Source organism: Puma concolor, chromosome B3, assembly GCF_028749965.1.
Source record: "Puma concolor isolate L17-30 chromosome B3, mPumCon1.1.hap2, whole genome shotgun sequence".
NCBI classification, from domain to species: domain Eukaryota; kingdom Metazoa; phylum Chordata; class Mammalia; order Carnivora; family Felidae; genus Puma; species Puma concolor.
In genome coordinates, this window is record NC_141672.1 from 29,593,722 (window position 1) to 29,621,288 (window position 27,567).

General features: G+C 38.1%; 1 protein-coding gene across 1 annotated transcript in view; it reads right to left on the reverse strand.

Moving 5' to 3' along the window:
* DNAL1 (dynein axonemal light chain 1) overlaps nt 1–27,567 on the reverse strand; it is a 65,451-nt gene that overhangs the window by 13,570 nt on the left and 24,314 nt on the right. Inside the window, exons 6-9 of the mRNA XM_086708521.1 lie at nt 27,070–27,108; nt 23,831–23,940; nt 20,845–20,900; nt 3,584–3,639 (exon numbers count right to left, since the gene is read on the reverse strand). Of these exons, the coding sequence (XP_086564647.1) occupies nt 3,584–3,639; nt 20,845–20,900; nt 23,831–23,940; nt 27,070–27,108 (261 nt within the window). The remainder of the gene's footprint in view (nt 1–3,583; nt 3,640–20,844; nt 20,901–23,830; nt 23,941–27,069; nt 27,109–27,567) is intronic.

A 27,567-nucleotide genomic window follows, 5' to 3' on the forward strand; every position in this document is an offset into this window, starting at 1 on the left:
TATCTTTATTCTGAACTGAGGATTTTTTTAAATCTTTAAATGAGGACATTATCTACTTGTGAATTTCAAATGAAACAATGCATGTAAAGAGTCTGTTACATAGCTAATAAATGTTAACAACAGCAATAATAGTAATAATATTCTCAACAATGGATAATTATTAGGAATATTGATAGCGCCTAGAATGCAGTAAGAAAAAATAAAGCCAATAGAAAAATGAGTAATAACTATGTTTGGTCAATTACCAAAAGAGGAAACGTATAACAAATATATAGGAGGACATTCAAGGTCACAACCAACTGAAGAAAACAGATTAAAACAACACAATACTCCATTTTTGCCTATCATATTGGCAAATATTAAAAATATGGATTGGGGCACCTGGGTGGCTCAGTTGGTTAAGTGTCTGACTTTGGCTTGGGTCATGATCTCGCAGTTTGTGAGTTCGAGCCCTGCGTCAGGCTCTGTGCTGACAGCTCAAAGCCTGGAGCCTGCTTGGGATTCTGTGCCTCCGTCTCTCTCTCTCTCTCTGTCCCTCCCCCACTCACACGCTGATTCTCTCCCTCTCTCAAAAATAAATACACACTAAAAAAATCAAAACATATATGGATTAAAGGGGCACCTGAGTGACTTAGTCAGTTGAGCATCCAACTCTTGATTTCAGCTCAGGTCATGATCCTAGGGTTGTGGGATCCAGCCCCACGGTGGGCTCTGCGCTGAGCATGGAGCCTACTTGGGATTCTCTCTCTCTTTCTCTCTTTGTCTCCCACTCCCGATCTCCCCCACTCTCTCTCTCTCCCCAAAAAAGAAATGTAAAAATATGGATTAAAAAATATGGATAAATGGGTATTGAGGGTGGAGGGAATAATCCTCATCCATATACCATAGATGGAAGTAGAAACTAGAATTAGCACTGTGAGAGCAATTTGAGGCACCCATCAAAAATTTAAATGCATGCAAATATCCTCACCATTTCTATTTTTAGCAATCTAGCCTCTATCAACATTCAAATAACTAATGAAGGTTATATGTGTGAAGATGTTCATTGCAACATGATTTGTAACAGCAAAAAAAGAGAGAGAGGCACACCTTCCGCAAGAAAATAATCTAAATGCTCAGCAGTATAGGAATAGTTAAATACATTGTTATATAAAAAAGAATGCATTAAATTTGCATGTTTTGACATGGAAGGATATTTATGATATGCTACTGAATGAAAAAGCAGAAAAAATATGGCCTGTATATTATCAGTACAAACATATATAACATATATATACATACATACACATGCACACAGATATCTATAGGTAAAAAGAGGAAAGACTTTCAGGGTATTGCATATATTTATGAAATGCTTGACTTGTTTTTTATAATTAACATGTATTACACTTAGAATTGATAGTTTTTGTAATTAGTAATATATTGAGTCACTCAGTATATTATTTACAGAGTGCCTATTACATATATCAAGCACTAATGTATATGTTCATGAACAAAACTAAAGTACTCATTAGGATTTGTGTGTGTGTATTTGTGTGTGTGTGTGTGTGTGTGTGTGTGTGTGTGTGTGTGTGCATGCGTGTGACATGACAGAAAGAGACAAAGACAGAAAACAAATAAATGAGAATTTCAGATAGTAATAAGAAAGTTGAAAAAAATTATAAGTGGCAAGAGTTTTTGCCCAGAGGGCTACTTTAGATATATGGCAGCTGGAACACTGTTGTGGAAGTGACATCTAAGCTGAAGTGTGAAGGTTAAGAAGGAGTCAGTAACGTAGAAGTCCAAGGTAATAGAGTTTTTAAGGCAAAAGAAATGGGAAGTAGAAAGGTCCTTCAGGTGGGAACAGACTTGGCATGCTCAAGGAGGAGAAAGACCAGTGGCTAGAGATTACCAACTAGGAAGAAGAGTAACATGGAATGACATCTGAAAGGAAGGCAGAGGCCAGATCATATACACAAATGGGCTTGCAATGTATCCCGTCAGTTTTCCTAAGTAGTTTAAAATAGACCCTTGTCCTTCAATTTTACATTCCATGTTTCAGGCAGCTGAACACTGCCTCCTATTTGGCTATTACAGCTGCCTCTGTAATGAGGGGGTGGCTATTTCAGCCTGTGTGATTTGGGAGGTTACTGTTGAGAAGCACTGCAGTTTCAACCCCACTGGTTCTTGGGAAGCACAACCTAGGCTTACTGGGGGTGGGGCTGGGAGTGGGGAGAAGGCCAGAGTCATAAAAACATTGGGAATGTTTATAAAATTATTTAACAATATACACTTTTTAAAAAATTATTATCTGTTTGGGAACAAATACAAGAAAAAGACATTAGCTTTGTCATTCCCAAAACTGCCTAATTTTACAATATTGTTTCATCTCAACTTCTCTGCAAGGAAATTCAAATGGCCAAAAAATTCCCTGTCAAAAACTTAAAAAATTTTTAAATGCCCAAGTTTGATAAGGGGAAATGGGAACCCTCATACATTACTGGTAGGAATATAAACTGTTAAAACTTTCCAAAGGGTAACTTGGTAATATGCCACAAAAGCCTTAAAAGAAATTCATACCTTTTGACCCAGCAATTCCATTTCAAGGAATTTATCCAAGGAATTATTCATAGATGTGTGCAATAATATAGCTAAAAGGAGATTCATAATAGCATTGATTATAATAACTCCAAACTGGAAATAAATAATGAGTAATAAGTAACTGATTTAAAAAATTATGGTATAAATATTAAAACAGAATATTATGCTATCATAAAAAAAGGGGTATGGTTGAAAATTATTTTAAAAACTTAAGTTACATCCTCTGATCAAAAACCTCCAGTGGCTTTGTAAGCCATTTGGAAAAAAAAATCTAAAATCTTATCATTACCTGTAAGACCCAATGTAGCCTCGTTCCTGGCTCCCTTTCCAAGCTCACTGAGGGCAATTCCCTACCCTCATTCAACTCTTCTGCTCTAATTCAAGCATATGGAGCAGCTTCAGTTTCAGGACATTTGCACTCGTCCCACTTCAGTCCGGAGTACCTGTCCCTTGGTCAGCCCTATAGCTTTTTTCCTCATTTCCTGTCAATCTATGTTCTCGTATATGCCTTGCTTTTCTTCATTGCATTTATCACCACCTGTATTATACAATGTATTGCATATGCATTATACAAATATTTTCTAGACTGTCTACCTCTACTGTAATGGAAGTTCTAGGAGAGCAAGGACTTCATTACATATTCTTCTGTATCCCTAATGCCTAGAACAGTGCCTGGCTTAAAGTAGGCATTCAGGAAATATATTTGAATGATTTTGTTAAATGAATGAATGACATGAAAAAAATGATTTTTACATATTAAGTAAAAAAAGAGAGCAAAACAATATGTATAGTATGATTTCATTTTCTACATACCCATCAAAGAATAGAAAAAAGACAAGAAAGATATCAATCAAAATGTTAACAATATTTACACTGTCAGTGGCTTATAGGTACTTTTTATAGTTGCTTTTTGATTTTGCAAAGTTTCTGCAATGAACAAATATTACTTGTATATTAAGGGGAAAAGTGCATGCTTTTTTTAAAGAAATAAATAACAACCTACCAGTCCATTTAAGTTCTTTATGTTGTTTCTTCCTAAAGACAATATTCTCAAGTTTTCTGTAGTAGAAAAAAAAAACAATTTTTGTTTATGAGAATCATATTACAACTGTTGTAAATCTAGTAAAATAAAGTGTTAATAACTTTTATATAATAAATATACTGATCTAATGAGTTAGAAAGGCTGTATTAATAAAGTGGTGATCAAGTAGGAAATAACATTGACCTATAATCTAAGGTAAACACTATAATTTCACATCATGACAATATTAAATTTACAAATGGTTAGCTATTTGGAACACATGGTTTTAAGTTGCTGGCAAGTGGGGCGCCTGGGTGGTACAGTCGGTTGAGCATCTGACTTCGGCTCAGGTCATGATCTCTCGATTGGTGAATTCGAACCCTGCATCGGGCTCTGTGCTGACAGCTCAGAGCCTGGAGCCTGCTTCAGATTCTGTGTCTCCCTCTCTCTCTGCCCCTCCCCTGCTCACACTCTGTCTCTTTCTCTCAAAAATAAATAAACATTAAAAAAATTAACATAAACAAACAAACAAATAAATAAATAAATAGCTGGCTAGTATAAATATTATAGGGATAAAATAAGACTAAAGAATATTTTAACTTCATCTTTTTTTACATTTATTTATTTATTTTTGAGAGAGAGAGAGAGCACAAGTGGGGGAAGAACAGAGAGAGAGGGAGAGAGAATCCCAAGCAGGTTCCACACTGTCAGCTTAGAGCCTGATGCAGAGCTCGAACTCATGAACTGTGAAATCATGACCTGAGCCAAAATCAAGAGTCTGACTCAACCGACTGAATCACCTAGGTGCCCCAAGAAGCTCTGAACTTAAAATTTTTGAAGCATATATATATTTCAAATCTACTATAGTATGAAGACTCACGCTAGAAAATAGGAACATATTTATGCATAGCACACCTCACTCCAAAAAGGATTAAAAGTGAAATCAGGGGTGCCTGGGTGGCTCAGTTGGTTAAGCAACTGTTCATGAGTTCAAGCCCTGCATTGGGCTTTAGGCTGCCAGTACACAGCCTGCTTCAGATTCTCTGTCCTCCTCTCTCCCTGCCCCTCCGCTGCTCACATGTGTTCTCTCTCTCTCAAAAAATAAATTTTTTTTTAAAGTGAAATAAAATGAATTAGTATTTTAAAAATCTTTTGCTTGCAATCTTTTAAAAAATTAGGTTGTGATTTGGTTTAAAAATGCTTATTTGTATTTTTTAAAAGGTTGGTTCTATTTATGTATCTATAAGCTATTTCTGGAAGAAAAAAAGAAAGTAGAAACAGTGGTTGCTTTAGGGAACTGAGAGTCTATGGTCAGAGGAAAATTTATTTTCCACTGTACCCTTTTTTGTACTGTTTGCATAAAACCATGTGCATGTATTATTTTTGAAAATAAAAAAAAAAAGATTCTAGCAAAGCACAGGAAACCTCATTTCTGTTCTAAAAAAACTGCTGATTACTTATTTATAAGTTATACATTTAGTTTTCACAACTTAACCTTCTATAACTATGTTATCCAATATGGTAGTTACTACCCATGTGTGGCTATTTAATTTAAATTAATTAAAATTAAATACAATTTATTTATTTTTTTTTTTTAATTTTTTTTTTCAACGTTTTTTATTTATTTTTGGGACAGAGAGAGACAGAGCATGAACGGGGAGGGGCAGAGAGAGAGGGAGACACAGAATCGGAAACAGGCTCCAGGCTCCGAGCCATCAGCCCAGAGCCTGACGCGGGGCTCGAACTCACAGACCGCGAGATCGTGACCTGGCTGAAGTCGGACGCTTAACCGACTGCGCCACCCAGGCGCCCCAAATTAAATACCATTTAAAGTTCAGTTTCTCAATCAAACTAGCCACATTTCAGGAGCTTAATAGCTATATGTGGCTGGTGGCAACTCTATTGGGACAGTGCAGACAGCTCTATTGGACTGTACTGTTCTATGACATCCATAATTCAATGGTTAAGAACAAAAATTCAATTAACTGAGTTCCAATCCCAACTCTCTAAGGAAGCAACCAAACTTCTTTGAATCACAGTTTCATTATACATAAAATGAGGAAATATAATATCTGACTTATAAGAATATCAAGATTAAATGAGATTTATTGTCTAAAATATTCAACATAATGCTTAATCCATGTACGTACACAATAAATGTGTGTGTGTAAGAGAGAGAGAGAGAGAGAGAGAGAGAGATCAGACATATATGGCTATATAAACTTTGTTTTAATTTATTTAATTTAATTATTTTATTTTTTTAAACAATGGAATTTTTGTAATGTTTACTTATTTTTAGAGAGAGAGAGTGCGCGCACATGGGCAAGCAGGGGTGGGGCAGGGATAGAGGAGAGGGGCAGAGATAGAGGGAGAGAGAGAATCCCAAGCAGGCTCTGGGCTGTCAGCACAGAGCCCAACACAGGGCTCAAACCCACAAACCGCAAGACCATGACCTGAACTGAAATCAAGAGTTGGACGCTCAACTGACTGAGCTACCCAGGCACCCCTAATGAATGATTTCAAATTCTGTTATGAGAAACACTTAACTTTCAGGACAAAGTATTTTACGAGTGATCTAATTCATGCAAAATGTTTTAACTGTTGAAACCAGTCCCCTGGTTATGGACTGAATTGTGTCCCCCGACTCCAAAATTCATATGTTGTAGTCCTAACACTCAGTTCCTTAGAATGTGACTGTATTTAGGGGCACCTGGGTGGCTCAGTCAGTTGAGCGTCCGACTTCGGCTCAGGTCACGATCTCATGTTCTGTGAGTTCGAGCCCCGCGTCGGGCTCTGTGCTGACAGCTCAGAGCCTGGAGCCTGCTTCGGATTCTGTGTCTCCCTCTCTCTCTTCCCCTCCCCTGCTCATGCTCTGTCTCTCTCTGTCTCAAAAATAAAAAAACATTTAAAAAAAATTTTTTAAAAAGAATGTGACTGTATTTAAAGATAGGGAATTTAAAGAGTGAATTAAAGTAAATGTGATCATTTTAGGTAAAATTCAATGACTGGTACCCTGGGGCACCTGAATGGCTCAGCCAGTTAAGCATCCAACTCAATTTCGGCTCAGGTCATGATCTCACGGTTGGTGGGTTTGCTTGGGATTCCCTCTCTCCTTCTCTCTCTACCCCTACCTCATTCTCTCTCTCTCTCTCTCTCTCTCTCTCAAAATAAATAAATAAATAAACTTAAAAAAAAAAAGTGCAATATGACTCCTGCCCGTATAAGAATTATAGGAACAGATTAGGACACAGAAGACAGAAACAGAGAAAAGACCTTTAAAGACCAAAGGAGGGACACCTGGATGGCTCAGTTGGTTAAGTGTCTGACTTCAGCTCAGGTCATGATCTCACTGCTTGAGTTTGAGCCCCCCATCGGGCTCTGTGCTGACAGCTCAGAGCCTGGAGCCTGCTTCCAATTCTGTGTCTCCCTCTCTCCCTACCCCTCTCCCACTCACGCTCTGTCTCTTTCTCTCAAAAATAAATAAATGTTAAAAAAAATTATAAAGAGGGGAGCCTGGGTGGCTCATTCAGTTAAGTGTCCGACTTCGGCTCAGGTCGTGATCTCACAGTTTGTGAGTTCGAGCCCCACTTTGGGCTCTGTGCTGACAGCTCAGAGACTGGAGCCTGCTTTGGATTCTGTCTCCTTCTCTCTCTGCCCCTCCCCACTTGTGCTTTGTCTCTCAAAAATAAATAAATGTAAAAAAACTTTTTTTAACTATAAAAAAAATTAGAAAGAAAAAACAAAAGACCAGAGGAAAAGACGGCCATCCACAAGCCAAGGAGAGAGGAACTCAACCCTCCAAAACCTCGATCTTGGACTTCTCACCTCTACAGCTGTAAGAAAATAAATTTCTGTTGCTTAAGTCATCTAGTCTGTGGAATTTGTTACGACAGCCCTAGCAAATTCATACACCCCATATAACAATATATGTGTGAAAATTAAATATTTAAGAAAATCATATAATCAATTATTCTTTAAAGCTTCTTGATATGGAAAGATCGCCATTTTATTTTGTCTATTCCATGCAGATTGAAAAGCTTATTCAAACAGTTATTCATTCAACACATAACTATTGAGCATCTACAATACACCAGGAACAGCTATAATCACTTGCAGTGATTAAAATATACTATATGATAATACAATAGTGAATAATATAGATAAAAATTCCTGCTGTCATTGAGCTAACAATTTGCCAGATAATAAACTAAATAAGATACTGGGGCACCTATGTGGCTCATTCGGTTAAGTGACCCAAGTCTTGATTTCAGCTCAGGTCATGATCTCACGGTTTGTGAGTTCAAGCTCTGCATTGGGCTCTGCGCTGACAGCGTGGGTCCTGCTTGGGATTCTCTCTCTCTCTCTCTCTCTCTCTCTCTCTCTCTCTCTCTCCCTCTCTCTCTGTCCCTTCCTGACTCTCTATCTTCTCTGAAAATAAATTTAAAAAACTTAAAAAAGAAAGAAAGAAAGATAATAGGTCTTGCATAGGATGTGTGAGAAAGGAGTTAAGAAATTACCAGGGAGTTTGTCCTAAGCAACAGGAAGAATGGAGTTGTTGCTATCTGAGAAAGACACATAGGAAGTTGGTTTAGCTGGGGCTGGGGAAGGATATCAGTACTCAGTTTCGGAAATGTTAAGTGTGTGATGTCTAGTAGACATCCAATGGAAATACCAGGCAACCGACTGTGCAAATCCGGAGTTCAGAGGAGATGCCTGGGTTAGGGATACAAATGTGGGAACCATCAGCATATAGATGATAAAGCCATGACCTAGATGAGATAATCCAGGGAATAGGTGAAGACAGAACAGAGAAGAGATCCAAGAACTGAGGCCTAGAGCACTCTAATACTTAAAAGTGGGAGACAGGAGACTGGGAAGGAGCAGCCAGAAAGACAGGAAGATCAGGAGGGCACAGTGTCCTAGAAGCCAAACATTGAAATTACTTCGAAGAGGAACTAAATCATTCATGTCAAAATATGCTGCTAGGTCAACTAAGATGAAGACTGAGAAACAACCTCAGAAACTGAATATAACAAATATAAAATATATGTAGCTCTTCCAAAGATAGTATCTAAGTTAATATATAAAACTCTCTTTTTTTTAAACACCTTTTAAAAAAAAATACAGGGAGGAGAGGGAAGATGGTGGCGTAGGAGGACGTTGGGCTCACCGCGCGTCCTGCTGATCACTTAGATTCCACCTACACCTGCCTAAATAACCCAGAAAACCGCCAGAGGATTAGCAGAACGGAGTCGCTGGAGCCAAGAGCAGACGAGAGGCCCACGGAAGAGGGTAGGAAGGGCGGCGAGGCGGTGCGCGCTCCATGGACTGGCGGGAGGGAGCCGGGGCGGAGGGGCGGCTCGCCGGCCAAGCAGAGCCCCCAGAGTCTGGCTGGCAAAAGCGGAGGGGCCTGACGGACTGTGTTCCGACAGCAAGCGCGACTTAGCGTCTGGGAGGTCATAAGTTAACAGCTCTGCTCGGAAAGCAGGAAGGCTGGAGGACAAAGGGAAGGAGAGCTGCTGAGCCCCCGGACGACAGAGCTCAGTTTGGTGGGGAACAAAGGCGCTCGCCAGCGCCATCTCCCCCGCCCATCCCCCAGCCAAAATCCCAAAGGGAACCAGTTCCTGCCAGGGAACTTGCTCGCTCCGCACAAACACCCAACCCTGTGCTTCTGCGGAGCCAAACCTCCGGCAGCGGATCTGACTCCCACCTGCTGCCACAGGGCCCCTCCTGAAGTGGATCACCTAAGGAGAAGCGAGCTAAGCCTGCCCCTCCTGCCCCCGTGCACCTTGCCTACCCACCCCAGCTAATACACCAGATCCCCAGGATCACAAGCCTGGCAGTGTGCAAGTAGCCCAGACGGGCCACGCCACCCCACAGTGAATCCCGCCCCTAGGAGAGGGGAAGAGAAGGCACACACCAGTCTGACTGTGGCCCCAGCGGTAGGCTGGGGGCAGACATCAGGTCGGACTGCGGCCCCGCCCACCAACTCCAGTTATACACCACAGCACAGGGGAAGTGCCCCGCTGGTCCTCACCACTCCAGGGACTATCCAAAATGACCAAGAGGAAGAATTCCCCTCAGAAGAATCTCCAGGAAATAACAACAGCTAATGAACTGATCAAAAAGGATTTAAATAATATAACAGAAAGTGAATTTAGAATAATAGTCATAAAATTAATCGCTGGGCTTGAAAACAGTATAGAGGACAGCAGAGAATCTCTTGCTACAGAGATCAAGGGACTAAGGAACAGTCACAAGGAGCTGAAAAGCGCTTTAAACGAAATGCAAAACAAAATGGAAACTACAACAGCTCGGATTGAAGAGGCAGAGGAAAGAATAGGTGAACTAGAAGATAAGTTATGGAAAAAGAGGAAGCTGAGAGAAAGAGAGATAAAAAAATCCAGGAGTATGAGGGGAAAATTAGAGAACTAAGTGATACACTAAAAAGAAATAATATACGCATAATTGGTATCCCAGAGGAGGAAGAGAGAGGGAAAGGTGCTGAAGGGGTACTTGAAGAAATTATAGCTGAGAACTTCCCTGAACTGGGGAAGGAAAAAGGCATTGAAATCCAAGAGGCACAGAGAACTCCCTTCAGACGTAACTTGAATCGATCATCTGCACGACATATCATAGTGAAACTGGCAAAATACAAGGATAAAGAGAAAATTCTGAAAGCAGCAAGGGGTAAACGTGCCCTCACATATAAAGGGAGACCTATAAGACTCGTAACTGATCTCTCTTTTGAAACTTGGCAGGCCAGAAAGAATTGGCACGATATCTTCAGTGTGCTAAACAGAAAAAATATGCAGCTGAGAATCCTTTATCCAGCCAGTCTGTCATTTAGAATAGAAGGAGAGATAAAGGTCTTCCCAAACAAACAAAAACTGAAGGAATTTGTCACCACTAAACCAGCCCTACAAGAGATCCTAAGGGGGACCCTGTGAGACAAAGTACCAGAGACATCACTACAAGCATAAAACATACAGACATCACAATGACTCTAAACCTGTATCTTTCTATAATAACACTGAATGTAAATGGATTAAATGCTCCAACCAAAAGACATAGGGTATCAGAATGGATAAAAAAACAAGACCCATCTATTTGCTGTCTACAAGAGACTCATTTTAGACCTGAGGACACCTTTAGATTAAGAGTGAGGGGATGGAGAACTATTTATCATGCTACTGGAAGCCAAAAGAAAGCTGGAGTAGCCATACTTATATCAGACAAACTAGACTTTAAATTAAAGGCTGTAACAAGAGATGAAGAAGGGCATTATATAATAATTACAGGGTCTATCCATCAGGAAGAGCTAACAATTATAAATGTCTATGCGCCGAATACCGGAGCACCCAAATATATAAAACAATTACTCATAAACATAAGCAACCTTATTGATAAGAATGTGGTAATTGCAGGGGACTTTAACACCCCACTTACAGAAATGGATAGATCATCTAGACACACGGTCAATAAAGAAACAAGGGCCCTGAATGAGACATTGGATCAGATGGACTTGACAGATATATTTAGAACTCTGCATCCCAAAGCAACAGAATATACTTTCTTCTCGAGTGCACATGGAACGTTCTCCAAGATAGATCATATACTGGGTCACAAAACAGCCCTTCATAAGTTTACAAGAATTGAAATTATACCATGCATACTTTCAGACCACAATGCTATGAAGCTTGAAATCAACCACAGGAAAAAGTCTGGAAAACCTCCAAAAGCATGGAGGTTAATGAACACCCTACTAACGAATGAGTGGGTCAACCAGGCAATTAGAGAAGAAATTAAAAAATATATGGAAACAAACGAAAATGAAAATACAACAATCCAAACGCTTTGGGACGCAGCGAAGGCAGTCCTGAGAGGAAAATACATTGCAATCCAGGCCTATCTCAAGAAACAAGAAAAATCCCAAATACAAAATCTAACAGCACACCTAAAGGAAATAGAAGCAGAACAGCAAAGGCAGCCTAAACCCAGCAGAAGAAGAGAAATAATAAAGATCAGAGCAGAAATAAACAATATAGAATCGAAAAAAACTGTAGAGCAGATCAACGAAACCAAGAGTTGGTTTTTTGAAAAAATAAACAAAATTGACAAACCTCTAGCCAGGCTTCTCAAAAAGAAAAGGGAGATGACCCAAATAGATAAAATCATGAATGAAAATGGAATTATTACAACCAATCCCTCAGAGATACAAACAATTATTAGGGAATACTATGAAAAATTATATGCCAACAAACTGGACAACCTGGAAGAAATGGACAAATTCCTAAACACCCACATGCTTCCAAAACTCAATAAGGAGGAAATAGAAAGCTTGAACAGTGAAGCATAACCAGCGAAGAAATTGAATCGGTTATCAAAAATCTCCCAACAAATAAGAGTCCAGGACCAGATGGCTTCCCAGGGGAGTTCTACCAGACGTTTAAAGCAGAGATAATACCTATCCTTCTCAAGCTATTCCAAGAAATAGAAAGGGAAGGAAAACTTCCAGACTCATTCTATGAAGCCAGTATTACTTTGATTCCTAAACCAGACAGAGACCCAGTAAAAAAAGAGAACTACAGGCCAATATCCCTGATGAATATGGATGCAAAAATTCTCAATAAGATACTAGCAAATCGAATTCAACGGCATATAAAAAGAATTATTCACCATGATCAAGTGGGATTCATTCCTGGGATGCAGGGCTGGTTCAACATTCACAAATCAATCCACGTGATACATCACATTAACAAAAAAAAAAGAGAAGAACCATATGATCCTGTCAATCGATGCAGAAAAGGCCTTTGACAAAATCCAGCACCCTTTCTTAATAAAAACCCTTGAGAAAGTCGGGATACAAGGAACATACTTAAAGATCATAAAAGCCATTTATGAAAAGCCCACAGCTAACATCATCCTCAATGGGGAAAAACTGAGAGCTTTTTCCTTGAGATCAGGAACACGACAGGGATGCCCATTCTCACCGCTGTTGTTTAACATAGTGCTGGAAGTTCTAGCATCAGCAATCAGACAACAAAAGGAAATCAAAGGCATCAAAATTGGCAAAGACGAAGTCAAGCTTTCGCTTTTTGCAGATGACATGATATTATACATGGAAAATCCGATAGACTCCACCAAAAGTCTGCTAGAACTGATACATGAATTCAGCAAAGTTGCAGGATACAAAATCAATGTACAGAAATCAGTTGCATTCTTATACACTAACAATGAAGCAACAGAAAGACAAATAAAGAAACTGATCCCATTCACAATTGCACCAAGAAGCATAAAATACCTAGGAATAAATCTAACCAAAGTTGTAAAAGATCTGTATGCTGAAAACTATAGAAAACTTATGAAGGTAATTGAAGAAGATTTAAAGAAATGGAAAGACATTCCCTGCTCATGGATTGGAAGAATAAATATTGTCAAAATGTCAATACTACCCAAAGCTATCTACACATTCAATGCAATCCCAATCAAAATTGCACCAGCATTCTTCTCGAAACTAGAACAAGCAATCCTAAAATTCATATGGAACCACAAAAGGCCCCGAATAGCCAAAGTAATTTTGAAGAAGAAGACCAAAGCAGGAGGCATCACAATCCCAGACTTTAGCCTCTACTACAAAGTTGTCATCATCAAGACAGCATGGTATTGGCACAAAAACAGACACATAGACCAATGGAATAGAATAGAAACCCCAGAACTAGACCCACAAACGTATGGCCAACTCATCTTTGACAAAGCAGGAAAGAACATCCCATGGAAAAAAGACAGTCTCTTTAACAAATGGTGCTGGGAGAACTGGACAGCAACATGCAGAAGGTTGAAACTAGACCACTTTCTCACACCATTCACAAAAATAAACTCAAAATGGATAAAGGACCTGAATGTGAGACAGGAAACCATCAAAACCTTAGAGGAGAAAGCAGGAAAAGACCTCTCTGACCTCAGCCGTAGCAATCTCTTACATGACACATCCCCAAAGGCAAGGGAATTAAAAGCAAAAGTGAATTACTGGGACCTTATGAAGATAAAAAGCTTCTGCACAGCAAAGGAAACAACCAACCAAACTAAAAGGCAACCAACGGAATGGGAAAAGATATTTGCAAATGACATATCGGACAAAGGGCTAGTATCCAAAATCTATAAAGAGCTCACCAAACTCCACACCCGAAAAACAAATAACCCAGTGAAGAAATGGGCAGAAAACATGAATAGACACTTCTCTAAAGAAGACATCCGGATGGCCAACAGGCACATGAAAAGATGTTCAGCGTCGCTCCTTATCAGGGAAATACAAATCAAAACCACACTCAGGTATCACCTCACGCCAGTCAGAGTGGCCAAAATGAACAAATCAGGAGACTATAGATGCTGGAGAGGATGTGGAGAAATGGGAACCCTCTTGCACTGTTGGTGGGAATGCAAATTGGTGCAGCCGCTCTGGAAAGCAGTGTGGAGGTTCCTCAGAAAATTAAAAATAGACCTACCCTATGACCTGCAATAGCACTGCTAGGAATTTATCCAAGGGATACAGGAGTACTGATGCATAGGGGCACTTGTACCCCAATGTTTATAGCAGCACTCTCAACAATAGCCAAATTATGGAAGGAGCCTAAATGTCCATCAACTGATGAATGGATAAAGAAATTGTGGTTTATATACACAATGGAATACTACGTGGCAATGAGAAAAAATGAAATATGGCCTTTTGTAGCAACGTGGATGGAACTGGAGAGTGTGATGCTAAGTGAAATAAGCCATACAGAGAAAGACAGATACCATATGGTTTCACTCTTATGTGGATCCTGAGAAACTTAACAGGAACCCATGGGGGAGGGGAAGGAAAAAAAAAAAAAAGAGGTTAGAGTGGGAGAGAGCCAAAGCATAAGAGACTGTTAAAAACTGAGAACAAACTGAGGGTTGATGGGGGGTGGGAGGGAGGGGAGGGTGGGTGATGGGTATTGAGGAGGGCACCTTTTGGGATGAGCACTGGGTGTTGTATGGAAACCAATTTGACAATAAATTTCATATATTAAAAAAATAAATAAATAAATAAATAAAATAAAATAAAAAAAATACACACGAAAATGGTGATGGAAAGCTAAAAAGATCTTACTGATTACTGTATAGGGACATAAATTATATCAAAGTTAATAAATTAAATGTTCTGACATAACACAATGATATATTTTTCAGAAGTAGAAGGTGGTACAGAAGTAGAGCACCACTAGAAGGAAAACACTGTTTTTTTCTTCATACAAGAAGGGTCCTGGTGAAAATCAAAAGTGTTCGAAAGTTCTGTGTTTATTTAGTAAACCGAAGGAGAAAAGTATAAGTTTTTACCAAAGATACAAGGCAACAAAATTTATGTTCTAATATTTGGTATGAGATTATTAATATTCATATTGTACAACCTTTTAGTCACAGTTTTCAACATAGTCCAGGTATGCAGTTTTCTAGCCACAGTTTTGCTACAATAAACATAAGTTGCCATTAGGGTTATTCTGCCTTATAAACCCCCTGTTAAATAGGAATCCCTTTTTATTCCAGATCCTGTCATCACAGTTTAACAAGTGAGACTATAGTGCTCATGAAAGGGAAGGGGTGAGAGACAGGCTACAGTCATATATTCAATCCTTCATAGGGATCAGCAGTGTCTTTTTGCTTTATAGTCACAGATGATGTGTATTCCCCAGTGACCGGCTATAGACTATGGAAGTACTATTTGTTGTAAGCACAACTAAAATGAGGTGAATCAAGTATAGCAAATGTATGGTACAAATGCTTATACTGTCTCAATCCATGTCTACATCAGACATCAATAACTGATCAAGCTATTCTTTCTACTGAATTTTTGGTACTCTTATTAATTAATTAAGTTTTTCTGAGAGTCACTACCAATCGACCAAAGTTAGATTATAAGTTAAAGTCTATTGCCAGCCCTGTACAGAGGTTATCTATTTTCACTATTGTCAGAGTCATGTTTTTAATGAAAAGAAAAGCATGTTATCTGTATTGATAAATAATACATCATCAGGGTGCTTGGGTGGCTCAGTTGGTTAGGCATCCGACACTTGATTTCAGTTTATTTATTTGAGAGAGAGAGAGAAAGAGAGCAGGAGAGGAGCAGAGAGAGAAGGAGAGAAAGAGAGAATCCTAAGCAGGCTCTTCACTGCCAGCGAGGAGCCCTCTGCAGGGCTAGGACCCACAAACCATGAGATCATGACCTGACCTGAAACCAAGAGTTGGACGCTTAACCGACTAAGCCACCTGGTGCCCCCCAACTCTTGATTTCAGCTCAGGTCATATCTCAGTGTTTGTGAGATAGAGGCCCGCGTCAGGCATGCTGTCAGCATGGAGCCTGCTTGGGATTCTCTCTCTCTCTCTCTCTCTCTGAAAACAAACTTTAAAAAAATATCATCAATTTAATCTCATTAAAGCAAGTTATTTCAATTATAGACAAAGTGTCTGTATAATTGTTGAATAACATAGGAGTTAGGAATGCCAACCCCCAGGCAGTTGAAAATCTGAGTGTAAATTTTTACTCTCCCAAAACTTAATGACTAATAGCTTGCTACTGAGCAGAAGCCTTGGTCAACAGTCCATTAATGCACATTTTGTATGTTATATGTATTATATATTATATTCTTACAATAAACCTAGAGAAAAGAAAATATTAAGAAAATCATGAAAGAGGGGCGCCTGGGTGGCTCAGTTGGTTAAGCATCCGACTTCGGCTCAGGTCATGATCTCACAGTCTGTGAGTTCAGCCCCACATTGGGCTCTGTGCTGACAGCTCAGAGCCTGGAGCCTGTTTCAGATTCTGTGACTCCCTCTTTCTCTCTCCTCCCCCACTCATGCTCTGTCTCTCTCTTCTCAAAAATAAAAAAAAAAAGTTTAAAAAAAAGAAAATCATAAAAGAAAGAAAATACATTCAAGAATGAAAGGAAAATAAATTTATAGTGCTGTAAAAAAAAAATCAGCATGTAAATAGACCCACACAGTTCAAACCCATGTTGTTCAAGGGTTAATGGTAAAGTGAAACATCTCAAATTGTTTAATGAGTCAGTGAAAAACAAATATACTGAGTCATCTTATGCACAGCTCTAATAGTAAATGCTTCTTCTCCAGGACTACATAAATACTGAATGCCAACTTTAGGTAAGGTCCTGGGAGGAGGATGGAGATTTGGAAGATAAGATAGTAAGATGTGATGTTTACACTCAAGGAGCTCATTATCTGAAGAGACAGAACATATTCTTCACTAACCATAATAATAGCTAATATTTCTTGAGCACTTATATGTACCAGGCACTATTCAAAACACTTTATATATACTAACTCATTTAATCTTCACAATAACTATATGAAGTGGGTATTTATTATTATAATCCAAGACAGTTATTAATATTCCTAAAGAAAGAGTAATAATGGAGGTGCCTGGGTGGCACTATGAGCACAGAGCCCACATGGAATTCTCTCCCTTTCTCTCTGCCCCTCCTCTGTGCTTTTTCTTGGTCTCTCAAAAATAAATAAATAAACATTAAAAAAAGAGAAAGAATAATTATGACAATCACTAGAGAAGTCTTTAGAGGGAGAAATGACATTTAAACTTGACATTCTTAATCTTAATTTTGTTTTTTGCAGGATTTTCATGTTGAGGAAGGGGCTATTCTCAAAGGAAAAAAGCATTGCATTAACAAATGCATAAAGTCATAAAAAAGAATGATGTATTCAGGTGTGAATAGGGTGGCACAGATTTTAGATGACTTTGAATGCAACATTAAGGCATTTGGTCTTTACTAGGCAAAGGGGAACCATTAAAGGTCTCTGATCTGGAGGAATGATAATGAAAATAATATAAAAAAACATTTTTTTAAACATTTTATTTTTTGAGAGACAGAGAGAGAGACAGTGTAACCAGGGGAGGGGCAGAGAGAAAGAGAGGGAGACACAGAATCCAAAGCAGGCTCCAGGATCTGAGCTGTCAGCACAGAGCCCCATGCAGGGCTTGAACCCACGGACATGAGTCAGATGTTCAACCAACTGAGTCACCCAGGCGCCCCAAGAATAATATTTTTAGAAAGAAACCCCTGCTATCAATGTTCAATGTCAACTGGGTGAAAGGAGACAAAAAGATCAATTAGGAGGCTATCACAAAAGTCATAAGGCAGTGTTTTTCTCTTTCTTTTCTTTTCTTTTCTTTTCTTTTCTTTTCTTTTCTTTTCTTTTCTTTTCTTTTCTTTCTTCCTTCCTACCTTCCTTCCTTCCTACCTTCCTTCCTTCCTGTCTCTTTCTTTCTTTCTTTCTTTCTTTCTTTCTTTCTTTCTTTCTTTCTTTCTTTCAAGAAAGAGAGCACATAAGCAGGGGAGAGGGGCAGAGGGAAAGAGAGACAGAATCTTAAGCAGGCTCCATGCCCAGCATGGAGCCCAACTTGGGGCTGGATCTCACAACCCTAAGATCATGACCTGATCCAAAGTCAAGAGTCAGATGCTTAGGGGCGCCTGGGTGGCTCAGGTGGTTAGGTGTCCAACTTTGGCTCTCGTGGTTCATGGGTTCGAGTCCTACATCAGGCTCTCTGCTGTCAGCACAGAGCCTGCTTTGGATCCTCTGTTGCCCTTTCTCTCTGCCCCTCCTCAACTTGCACTCTCTCTCTCTCAAAAATAAATAAACATTAAAAAAAAAAAAAGAGTCGGATGCTTAACCAACTGAACCACCCAGGCACCCCATGGCAGTGTTTCTCAAACTATAGGTGATATGAAATCAACTTAATGGGTTGTGACAAGCATTTTTAAAATATGAAATCTTTAAAAAACTTATACTGGAGGGTGCCTGGGGGGCTCAGTTGGTTGAGCATCCGACTTCTCAGGGCTCTTGGGTTTGAACCCCGTGTTGGGCTCTGTGCTAACAGCTCAGAACCTGAAGCCCGCTTTGGATTCTGTGTCTCCCTCTCTCTCTCTCTGCCTCTTCATCATTCATGCTCTCTCTCTCCTTCAAAAATAAACAAACATTAAAAATAATTTAAAAACTTACACTGGAACCTATGCTATAAGGGTAAATATTGTTTTACAAACCTATTCCACTTCACATGTGTATGTATGTATTTGATATGTATATTCATATGAATATATGTACTGAGTCATGAATTCAAATGTATTCCTTACTATGGAAAAGTGGTAAAAAAAAATGTTTGAAAATACAAGGGGGAGATGATGTGGGTCTTAAATAAAACCATAGCTTCTGGAAATGGAAAAGCAACAAATTATTTAAGAGCTCTCTCAAAGAGTAAACAGGACTCAGTGATGAACTCAGATGTCTTAAGGGAAGTAAAGGAGGAGCATGGTAGGTTAAATAATTCCCCACCAAAAGATACCTAGATCCTAATCCCCGGAACCTGTGAATGTTACTTTATGGGCGGGGGGGGGGGGGGGGGGGGGCAGGGAGTACTTTGTAGATGTCATCAAGTTAGGGATCTTAGGGAGAATAGCCTTGATTATCCAGGTGTTCCCTAAATGTAATCACACATATCTTCTTTTTTTTTTAATTTTTTTTTTTTTTCAAACGTTTTTTATTTTTATTTTTGGGACAGAGAGAGACAGAGCATGAACGGGGGAGGGGCAGAGAGAGAGGGAGACACAGAATCGGAAACAGGCTCCAGGCTCTGAGCCATCAGCCCAGAGCCCGACGCGGGGCTCGAACTCCCGGACCGCGAGATCGTGACCTGGCTGAAGTCGGACGCTTAACCGACTGCGCCACCCAGGCGCCCCCACACATATCTTCTTAAGAAGGAGGCAGAGAGTGGTGCCTGGGTGGCTCAGTCAGTTGAGCATCCATCTTTGGCTCAGGTCATGATCTTGCAGTTCATGAGTTTCTGCCCCACATTGGGCTTGCTGCTCTCAGTGCATAGCCTGATTTGGATCTTTTGCACCACCCCCCTGACCCTCCCCTGCTCATGCTCTCTCTCAAAAATAAATTTAAAAATATTAATAATAAAAAAAGGAGGCAGAGAAATAAATATGTGACACAGATGAAAGAGGAGAAGTCAACATGACCACAGAGGCAGAGATTAGAGTGATGTCCTCACAAGCCAAGGAACGTGGCAGCCATCAGAATCTAAAAGAAACAAGGAACAGATTCTCCCCTAAAGCCTTCAGGCAGTGTGGCTTGGTCAAAACCTTGATTTTGGCCCACTAAAACCAATTTCAGACTTCTGGCCTCCAGAACTGTTTTTGTTCTTGCTGTTGTTTTTCAGAACTATTGTTTTAAACCACCAAGTTTCACCAAACATAGGAAATTAGCAGGAGTCAGAAGCCTTGGCAACTGGGATGGTGGCAACATCATTAACACAGATAAGGAACACAAGAAAAATGATGGTGAGGAATTAAAATTTAAATATAACAAGTATTGGGGCACCTGAGAGGCTAAGTCAGTTAAGACTTTGGCTTTTTTTCTTTTGTTTATTTTTGAGAGAGAGACAGAGAATGAGCAGGGGAGGGACAGAGAGAGAGAGAGGGAGACACAGAATCCGAAGCAGGCTCCAGGCTCAGAGTTGTCAGCACAGAGCCCGACGTGGGACACAAATTCACAAACCATGAGATCATGACCTGAGCCGAAGTCAGGCACTTAATCGACTAAGCTGCCCAGGCGCCCCAAGCCTCTTACTCTTGGTCCGACTCAGCTCAGGTCATGATCTCACAGTTCATGGGTTCAAGCCCCATGTCTGGCTCTCTGCTAATGGTACAGGACCTGTTTGGGATTCTCTCTCTCTCTTCTTCTCTCTCTGCCCCTTACTCACTCTCTCTCTCTCCAAAATAAATAAATAAACTTAAAAATAAATAAATAAAAAGTTCCAGAATACCACCTGGAATTCTTAAAAATAAAGTAAGAAAGAAAGAAAGAAAGAAAGAAAGAAAGAAAGAAAGAAAGAAAGAAAGAAAGACAAGACAAATTTGAACAAAATACATATAATAAAAAAATCTCATTTTTATATTTAATTCTAACTCTATAAAAGCTTTAAAACATCTTTAAAATGTTTAGGTCTTTTGTTCTCTCTGATTTTCTTTGGATAACCAAATTTAAGACACATGGTTTATATATTTTCTCTGTCATCTGACAATTACTGTGGTTAAAACAGGTGCTAGCTTCTGGTATTACATAGTGTCTCTAGAATGTTTATTCCAATAATGAGAAAACCCAAGAACCATCTGTTACTGTGGATCACTTACTTAAGCCATTGAGGTTGGCAATTTTTTCAATGCAGTTTGTAGACAGTGAAAGCTTCCTTGAAAAGAACAAAGGAAAACTTGAATTAATATGAAACAATTTTAAATGATGTATCAGAAAAATAAATAAATGGTTTATCAGAAATTATTCCTCAAGTGCCCATAGAAGATAATATTTAAGTCATATTTTCTTTTTATACTAAATCTTTTTCCCCCTCAGACATGGCATGTATTCTTTCATTTTGAAATCCTCATCCTTTTTTTCTGATCACAAAGTTAATACATATTCATTGCAGAAAATTAAAAAAAAACTTTTTGAAGGTAATTTAGTATTATTTATTAATTTTTTTAAATGCATGTGTTCTTTGACCTAGTAATTCATTTCTAAGAATAAATCCTACTGAAATACTAATACAATGCCAAAAGATATATAAGCTAGATTATTTATTGTATTATTGTAATAGCAAAAAATAGGGAAAAATCTCTAAACATCTAGCAACTGAGGGATAGATAATGAAAAACTATACTGTCACTAAAACAAATGAAATTAGGCTCCAGATACCAGCTTGGGAAGACATCTATGATATGTGGTCAAGTTAAAAAACCATCTAGCAGAACAAAACATTTTATGTGATCCCTTTTGATAAAAAGCAGAACTATATTATATGCATGTGTGAAGATATTTATCTGCTCATGTGTTAAATCATTCAGAAATGTATGCTGAAGAAGTCATAATGTAATGCTAACCATTCCACAGATATCCCCAGAGATAACTACTTTTAATGGTTTGTATATATTTCTCTAGGTTTTTTCTACTCATAATTTAACTATATAAAAATTTTAAAGGGAGCATAACTACACATTCTTAGTCTTCCTTTCTTGACAAAAGTTTTAATATTTCAGTACATTTCATGCAAAAAATGTAATAAAAGCTAATTTTATTGAACACCACGTGTGCCCAGTATTCGTCTAAGTACTTGTTACATAAACCGGTTTTGTTTGTTTTAACCATCACAACAATCCTGTGAAATAAGTATTATTATCTGCATTTTACAAGTGAGGAAACTGAGGTACAAAGATGTTAAGCAATTTGCCTAATATTACACAGCCATAAAGAGGCAGAGCCAAATTTAAAACTCTCCAAAAACTGACTCTAGAACATGTGATCTTATCCTTTATGATTTGACTTGAAAAAGAATTACTCATTTTTTTACAAAAGCAATTACTGTAGTGTAAATTAGTGATCAAATCTGTATATTTTCTAGCCATCCCCAATTCCTGACAACTCCCAGTGAAAAATGGAGTGCCTTAAATCTGGGAATATGACTGGGATGAATTCTTTAATTGTTGTTTAGGCAATCTGCCCAAAGAGATTGTCAGCCAAAGTATGAACAGGCTGACTCCTTCCAAGCAGTTCCAAGATAATTTGGTACCAGGTACAAAACCTTCCCAAACATTTGCCTTTGAGATGGCTTTATGATAAAAAGATATTTGACCACTTTGAAACAGTGCTCTTTGGAATCATGCTTTTAAAGCCAAAAAAAAATCTAGGGTGGATTTTCATATAATACACAGTGCTCTTATCATAAAGGACAAGTTGCATACAATAACTAAATATGTTTGCTTCTCCCTTTCATTCCAAAGACAGATATTAGTCTAATGCATGGGTTCACAAATATGCATAGAAGAGTCACTCAAGCTGCTTATTATAGATTCCTAGGTTTCATCAGTAGATACTCTATTTCTATATATTTGGTGTGGGGCTTACCTCCTGCATTAGGAAATTCTTATGTAGGTAGTTAGTGCGCTACATTTAGAAAAACACAGACTAAAGAAATCAGGAAGAATCCCAAGTGATTCTATAACAATCTACAGCTCCAACAAGACACTGCAGCCTGAGAGCATGGTCACAAGGTGTCATGGTATAATTGCCTCAAATTATCCACAGAACCTTGCTAAAAAAGTATGTAGAGTATTGAGAAAATAACTTAAGAGGAATTAATATAGGGGTGCCTAGGTGGCTTAGTCAGTTAAGCATCTAACTCTTGATTTCGGCTCAGGTCATGATCTCCTGGTTTGAGCACATCAGGCTCTGCACTGACAGCACAGCACAGAGTCTGCTTAGGATTCTTCCCCACTCTTTCCCCACCCATGCTGTCTCAAAATAAATAAATTAATTTTTAAAAAAAGAGGAATTAATATAGATCTGATACTTAAAGTCATGGGAAAATAGGATTATAAAATGATAAGTATAATTTGATCCCAATAAGGAAAGAAAAATTAGAAGGCTCTGTATCAACATGCTAACACTGATTCTCAAAAGATGGTGCAATTTTGGTTGATATTAATTCCTTTCCTTTGTGCTTTTTATATTTTCTAGATGTTTTAACAATGCATTTTTACAATTGAAAAAATTTAAAGCAGTATCTGTTAGGCCTCTAGTCTGTATAGTACTGACTGGCTAATTTTACAAGAGAAATACTAGCTTTTATAAAAGTCTTATTGTATTACTTAGTTATTTAGTTTCTCCCAAGAGACAAGAAAAATTCTATTTTCCAGGCACATTATAAAAATTTTACTGAAAAAAAAGTACTATATTGGGGCACCTAGGTGGCTCAGTCAGTTGAGCATCCAACTTCGGCTTAGGTCATGATCTCACAGTTTGTGAGTTTGAGCACCACATCGGGCTCGCTGTTGTCAGAGCAGAGCCTGTTTTGGATCCTCTGTCCCCCTCACTCACTGCCCCTCCCCTGCTGGCACTTTCTATCTGAAAAATAAATAAACATAAAAAAAAAGTACTATATCATTCAGGGTTACTTTATTACTAGTCCCCCATAAACCAATAATCTTTTATGTTTGGCTTTGCCAAAGGGAGAATTATATTAACCAAACCAACAAACAAAAAGAAACAAAGATCACAGAAAACAAACACTTTTTTTCTAGTTTATGTATGTTAAAAAGGAAGGGGAAAAAACACAAGAGAACTTACTCGCAATTAGCAAGTGTGGACAGAGATGCATCCATCTTCTCTATAGGGGGAATCTGAGCATAAAGCTTTATCTCTTTGGCTTCAGATGGCTTCTGACTGGTTTTCTCTTCCTATGATAAAAATTAATTTGGAAGAAAGTGATCCCTGATTATAATACAGAACTAAAGTCCAGAATTTTGCAAGGCTTTTCAATGTTTATTTCAAAACAATTATCAGAATTTTGTAACTCTGTGCATTCTTTACAGTTCACTTAATGAGATTTACTAACTAACCCTGATCACCAGGCTTTTACATGGCTCGTTCAGATAATTGTTAGATTCCAACTGAATGAAAGGAGGAGGAAAGAAAATAACTTTTATTTCTGTAACATTTAAAATTCTTTAAGAGTCTATCAATGAACAAAAACAAAACACGACAACATTTTCTTGGGAAGAATTCCTTGTGGCTAATCACCCTTTTCTTAAATATCAGATGTAGATCTGGAAGATTCAACTATTTTGCATCTCTTCTTGCAAATCTTTTGCTATACATGGTTCAGTCTGAGATAGAACCCCAGATACCAAGAATTTTGGAAATCTTTACAACACAGCTGAGGTCAAAGCTGTTTGCTCTATAATAATTTACTACTAAATTCTACCTTAGAGGAGCTCCTGGGTGGCTCAGTAGGTTGAGTAACCGACTCTGGATTTCAGTTCAGGTCATGATCTCCCGATTCATAAGGAGTTGGGCTCTGTGATGACAAGCTTGGAGCCTGCTTGGGATTCTCTCTCCCTCTCTCTCTGCCCCTCCCCAACTCACAAGTGCACATGTACTCTCTCTCTCTCTCTCTCAAAATAAATAATTTTGTTTCAATTTTTAAAAAATTTATTTTGAGAGAGAGAGAGCAAGTGGGGGAGGGGCTGAGAGAGGTAGACAGAGGATCTGAAGCAGGCTCTGTGCTGACAGCATAGAGCGTGATGCAGGGCTTGAACTCACAAACCATGAGATCATGACATGAGTCACCCAGGCACCCCTAAATAAACTTAAAAAAAGCTTTAAAATAAATTCTACCATAAAGTTTAATTTCAGTACTATGTACACAATTTAAAATTTAATTATCAATATATACTGCATCATAATATTTTCTAACTACCTCAATACTTAAAGTCAGTTCTCTCCAACAAAACAGGAAGCTCCTAAGGTGCAGGGACCATTTCCTTTGCTTTCCTATGTTTTCTATAACATAGTGCAATATAAGACACATAGAGGCTTATTTTTAAAAGTCAGATAATAAGATATCAATACTAGAAAATATACGATCAGTTGAAAAAAAAGATCTAATACACATCCACTTGGTACTTATTTTTGTGCCATACATTTGTAGGTTAGGGGAACAGAAACACATACCTAATAGACCCTCAATAAATGTTAGATTAATCAGTGAAAGAGTGAGCTTAATGTCTTCAAATAATCTTAAAGTCAAAGATTTATGGCCACAATATGATCTAGAAATAGAACCAACAACCCAAACCAAAAAAGCAATTACTTATTATCATAAGTAAATAAAGTCCTAAAATCTGATTCAAAGAAAATCTAATCTAATAACAAGCCTATTCCATATGTACTTTTTTCTTTAACAAAACAGATTTGGGGCACCTGGGTGGCTCAGTCGGTTAGGTGTCCAACTCTTGACATCAGTTCAGGGTCATGAGTTCAAGCCCTGCATTGGGCTCCATGCTGGACACAGAGCCTTCTTAAAATAACAAAAAACAAACAAACAAAACTCCAGATTTTTCATTAACCAAACAGAAATGAATTAATCAATCAATTAATTAATTTAAATGTTTATTTATTTATTTTGAGAGAGAGAGAGAGCATGCAAGCGAGCGTGGGGAAGGGTCAATGAGAGAAGAAGAAACAGAGTCCCACGCAGTCTCCAAGCTTGTCATCACAGAGCCCGATGCAGGGCTCGAACTCATAAACTGTGAGATCATGACCTGAGCTGAAATTGAGAGTTGGATGTTTAACCAGTTGAGCCACCCAGGCACCACCAGAAATGTGGTTTTTAAAGGCAGAGTACAAAGAAGTTTATAAGCACTAAAACAAGAATTCAAGAATGTTTTATTCTATCCACCCTATTTTCCCTAGACACCATCTCCTGAAAGACTTTTTATTCAAAGCCTAGCTACAAAAGCAAAAGATGCATTGTTATACAAAAAAACTATTGATAACATTGACAAAAAAGCTATCACAGGGCATAGAAATTGAGGAGCCATCTCTATACTCTGTGGAAAGTATATCTATAATGCTGAATTACTACTGTTCAAACATCTATAATGTTGAATTACAACTGTTCAACATTCTTTATAGAATGTTATATTCAAAATATTTATAGTTTATATTTAATGCATGTTTTTTACAATGCAGTTTCCTTTCTAATGTTAGTATCTGCTTTAGTATGTTTTCCAGCTTTATTGACATGTAACATTGTATAAGTCTAAGGTGATGATTTGATACATGCATATATTGCAAAATGATTAACACAATAAGATTAGCTAACTCATCTATCACCTCACATAATTTTTTTTTTAGTGCTGAGAATATTTAAGATCTACTCTCTTAGCAACTTTCAAGTATATAATACAATATTATTAACTATAGTCACCATGCTGTATATCAGATGCCTAGAACTTGTCTTATAACTAGAAGTCGTACCCTTTAACCAACATCTCCCCAAGTCCCCCACATGCCAATCCCCAGCAATCAACATTCTATTTTTTGTTTCTGTGCATTCAGCTTTTTTACATTTCACATATGAGTGAGATCATAGAGTATGTCTTTCTCTGTCTGACTTATTTCACTTATCATAATGCACTCAAGGTCCATCCGTGTTGTCATAAATGGCAGGATTTCCTTTTTGTGGCTGAATAATATTCCATTCTGTATATATATACATTTTTAAATCCATTTATCCACTGATAGACATTTAGGATACTGATAATGATATAGCCCACTGATTTTAATCAGATTTTCCCAATTTTGCTAGTATTCATTTATATATGAGTATAAATGCTTTTGTATGTGTGTATTAAGTGTATACAATTTTATCTGTGTAGGTTCATGTACCAACCCCCACAGTCAAAATAGCTAAATAGCTCCTGTACCACAAAGATTCCTTGTATTGAATGATCAGATTTAAATACCTATCCAAAAACTCTCCTTGTATGGTCTCTAGAAGAGGTAAAAATTCATATACTCACCCATCTGGCTAGAGCTTCTTTGATTGTTGTTGCTTTTGCCTTAAAAAGAGAAGAAACAAGAGTGTCTTTATTGGTATGATTTGTTGATTCAACTTTTATGCAGTAATTATTAGCCTTGGCATCTACTATTGAAAAGATTAACTTCTTTCTTTCAGACTTTATATGCAAACAAGCATGTTTTAATTTCCTGGAATCAGAATGATTTACTTAAATACCTTTCAGAGGTACACCTGGGTGGCTCAGTCAGTTAAGCATCCAACTTCAGCTAAGGTCATGATCTCATGGTTTGTGGGTTCAAGCCTCACATTGGACTCTGTGCTGAAAGCTCAGAGACTGGAGCCTGCTTCGAATTCTGTGTCTCCCTCTCTGTCTCGGTCTTTCCCCCACTTGCACGCATGCTCTCTCTCTCAAAAATAAATAAATAAACATTAAAAAAAATAAATACTTCTCAGATAAATTAAGGAAATCATGGTGTAATACCCATATACTTCACTCCAC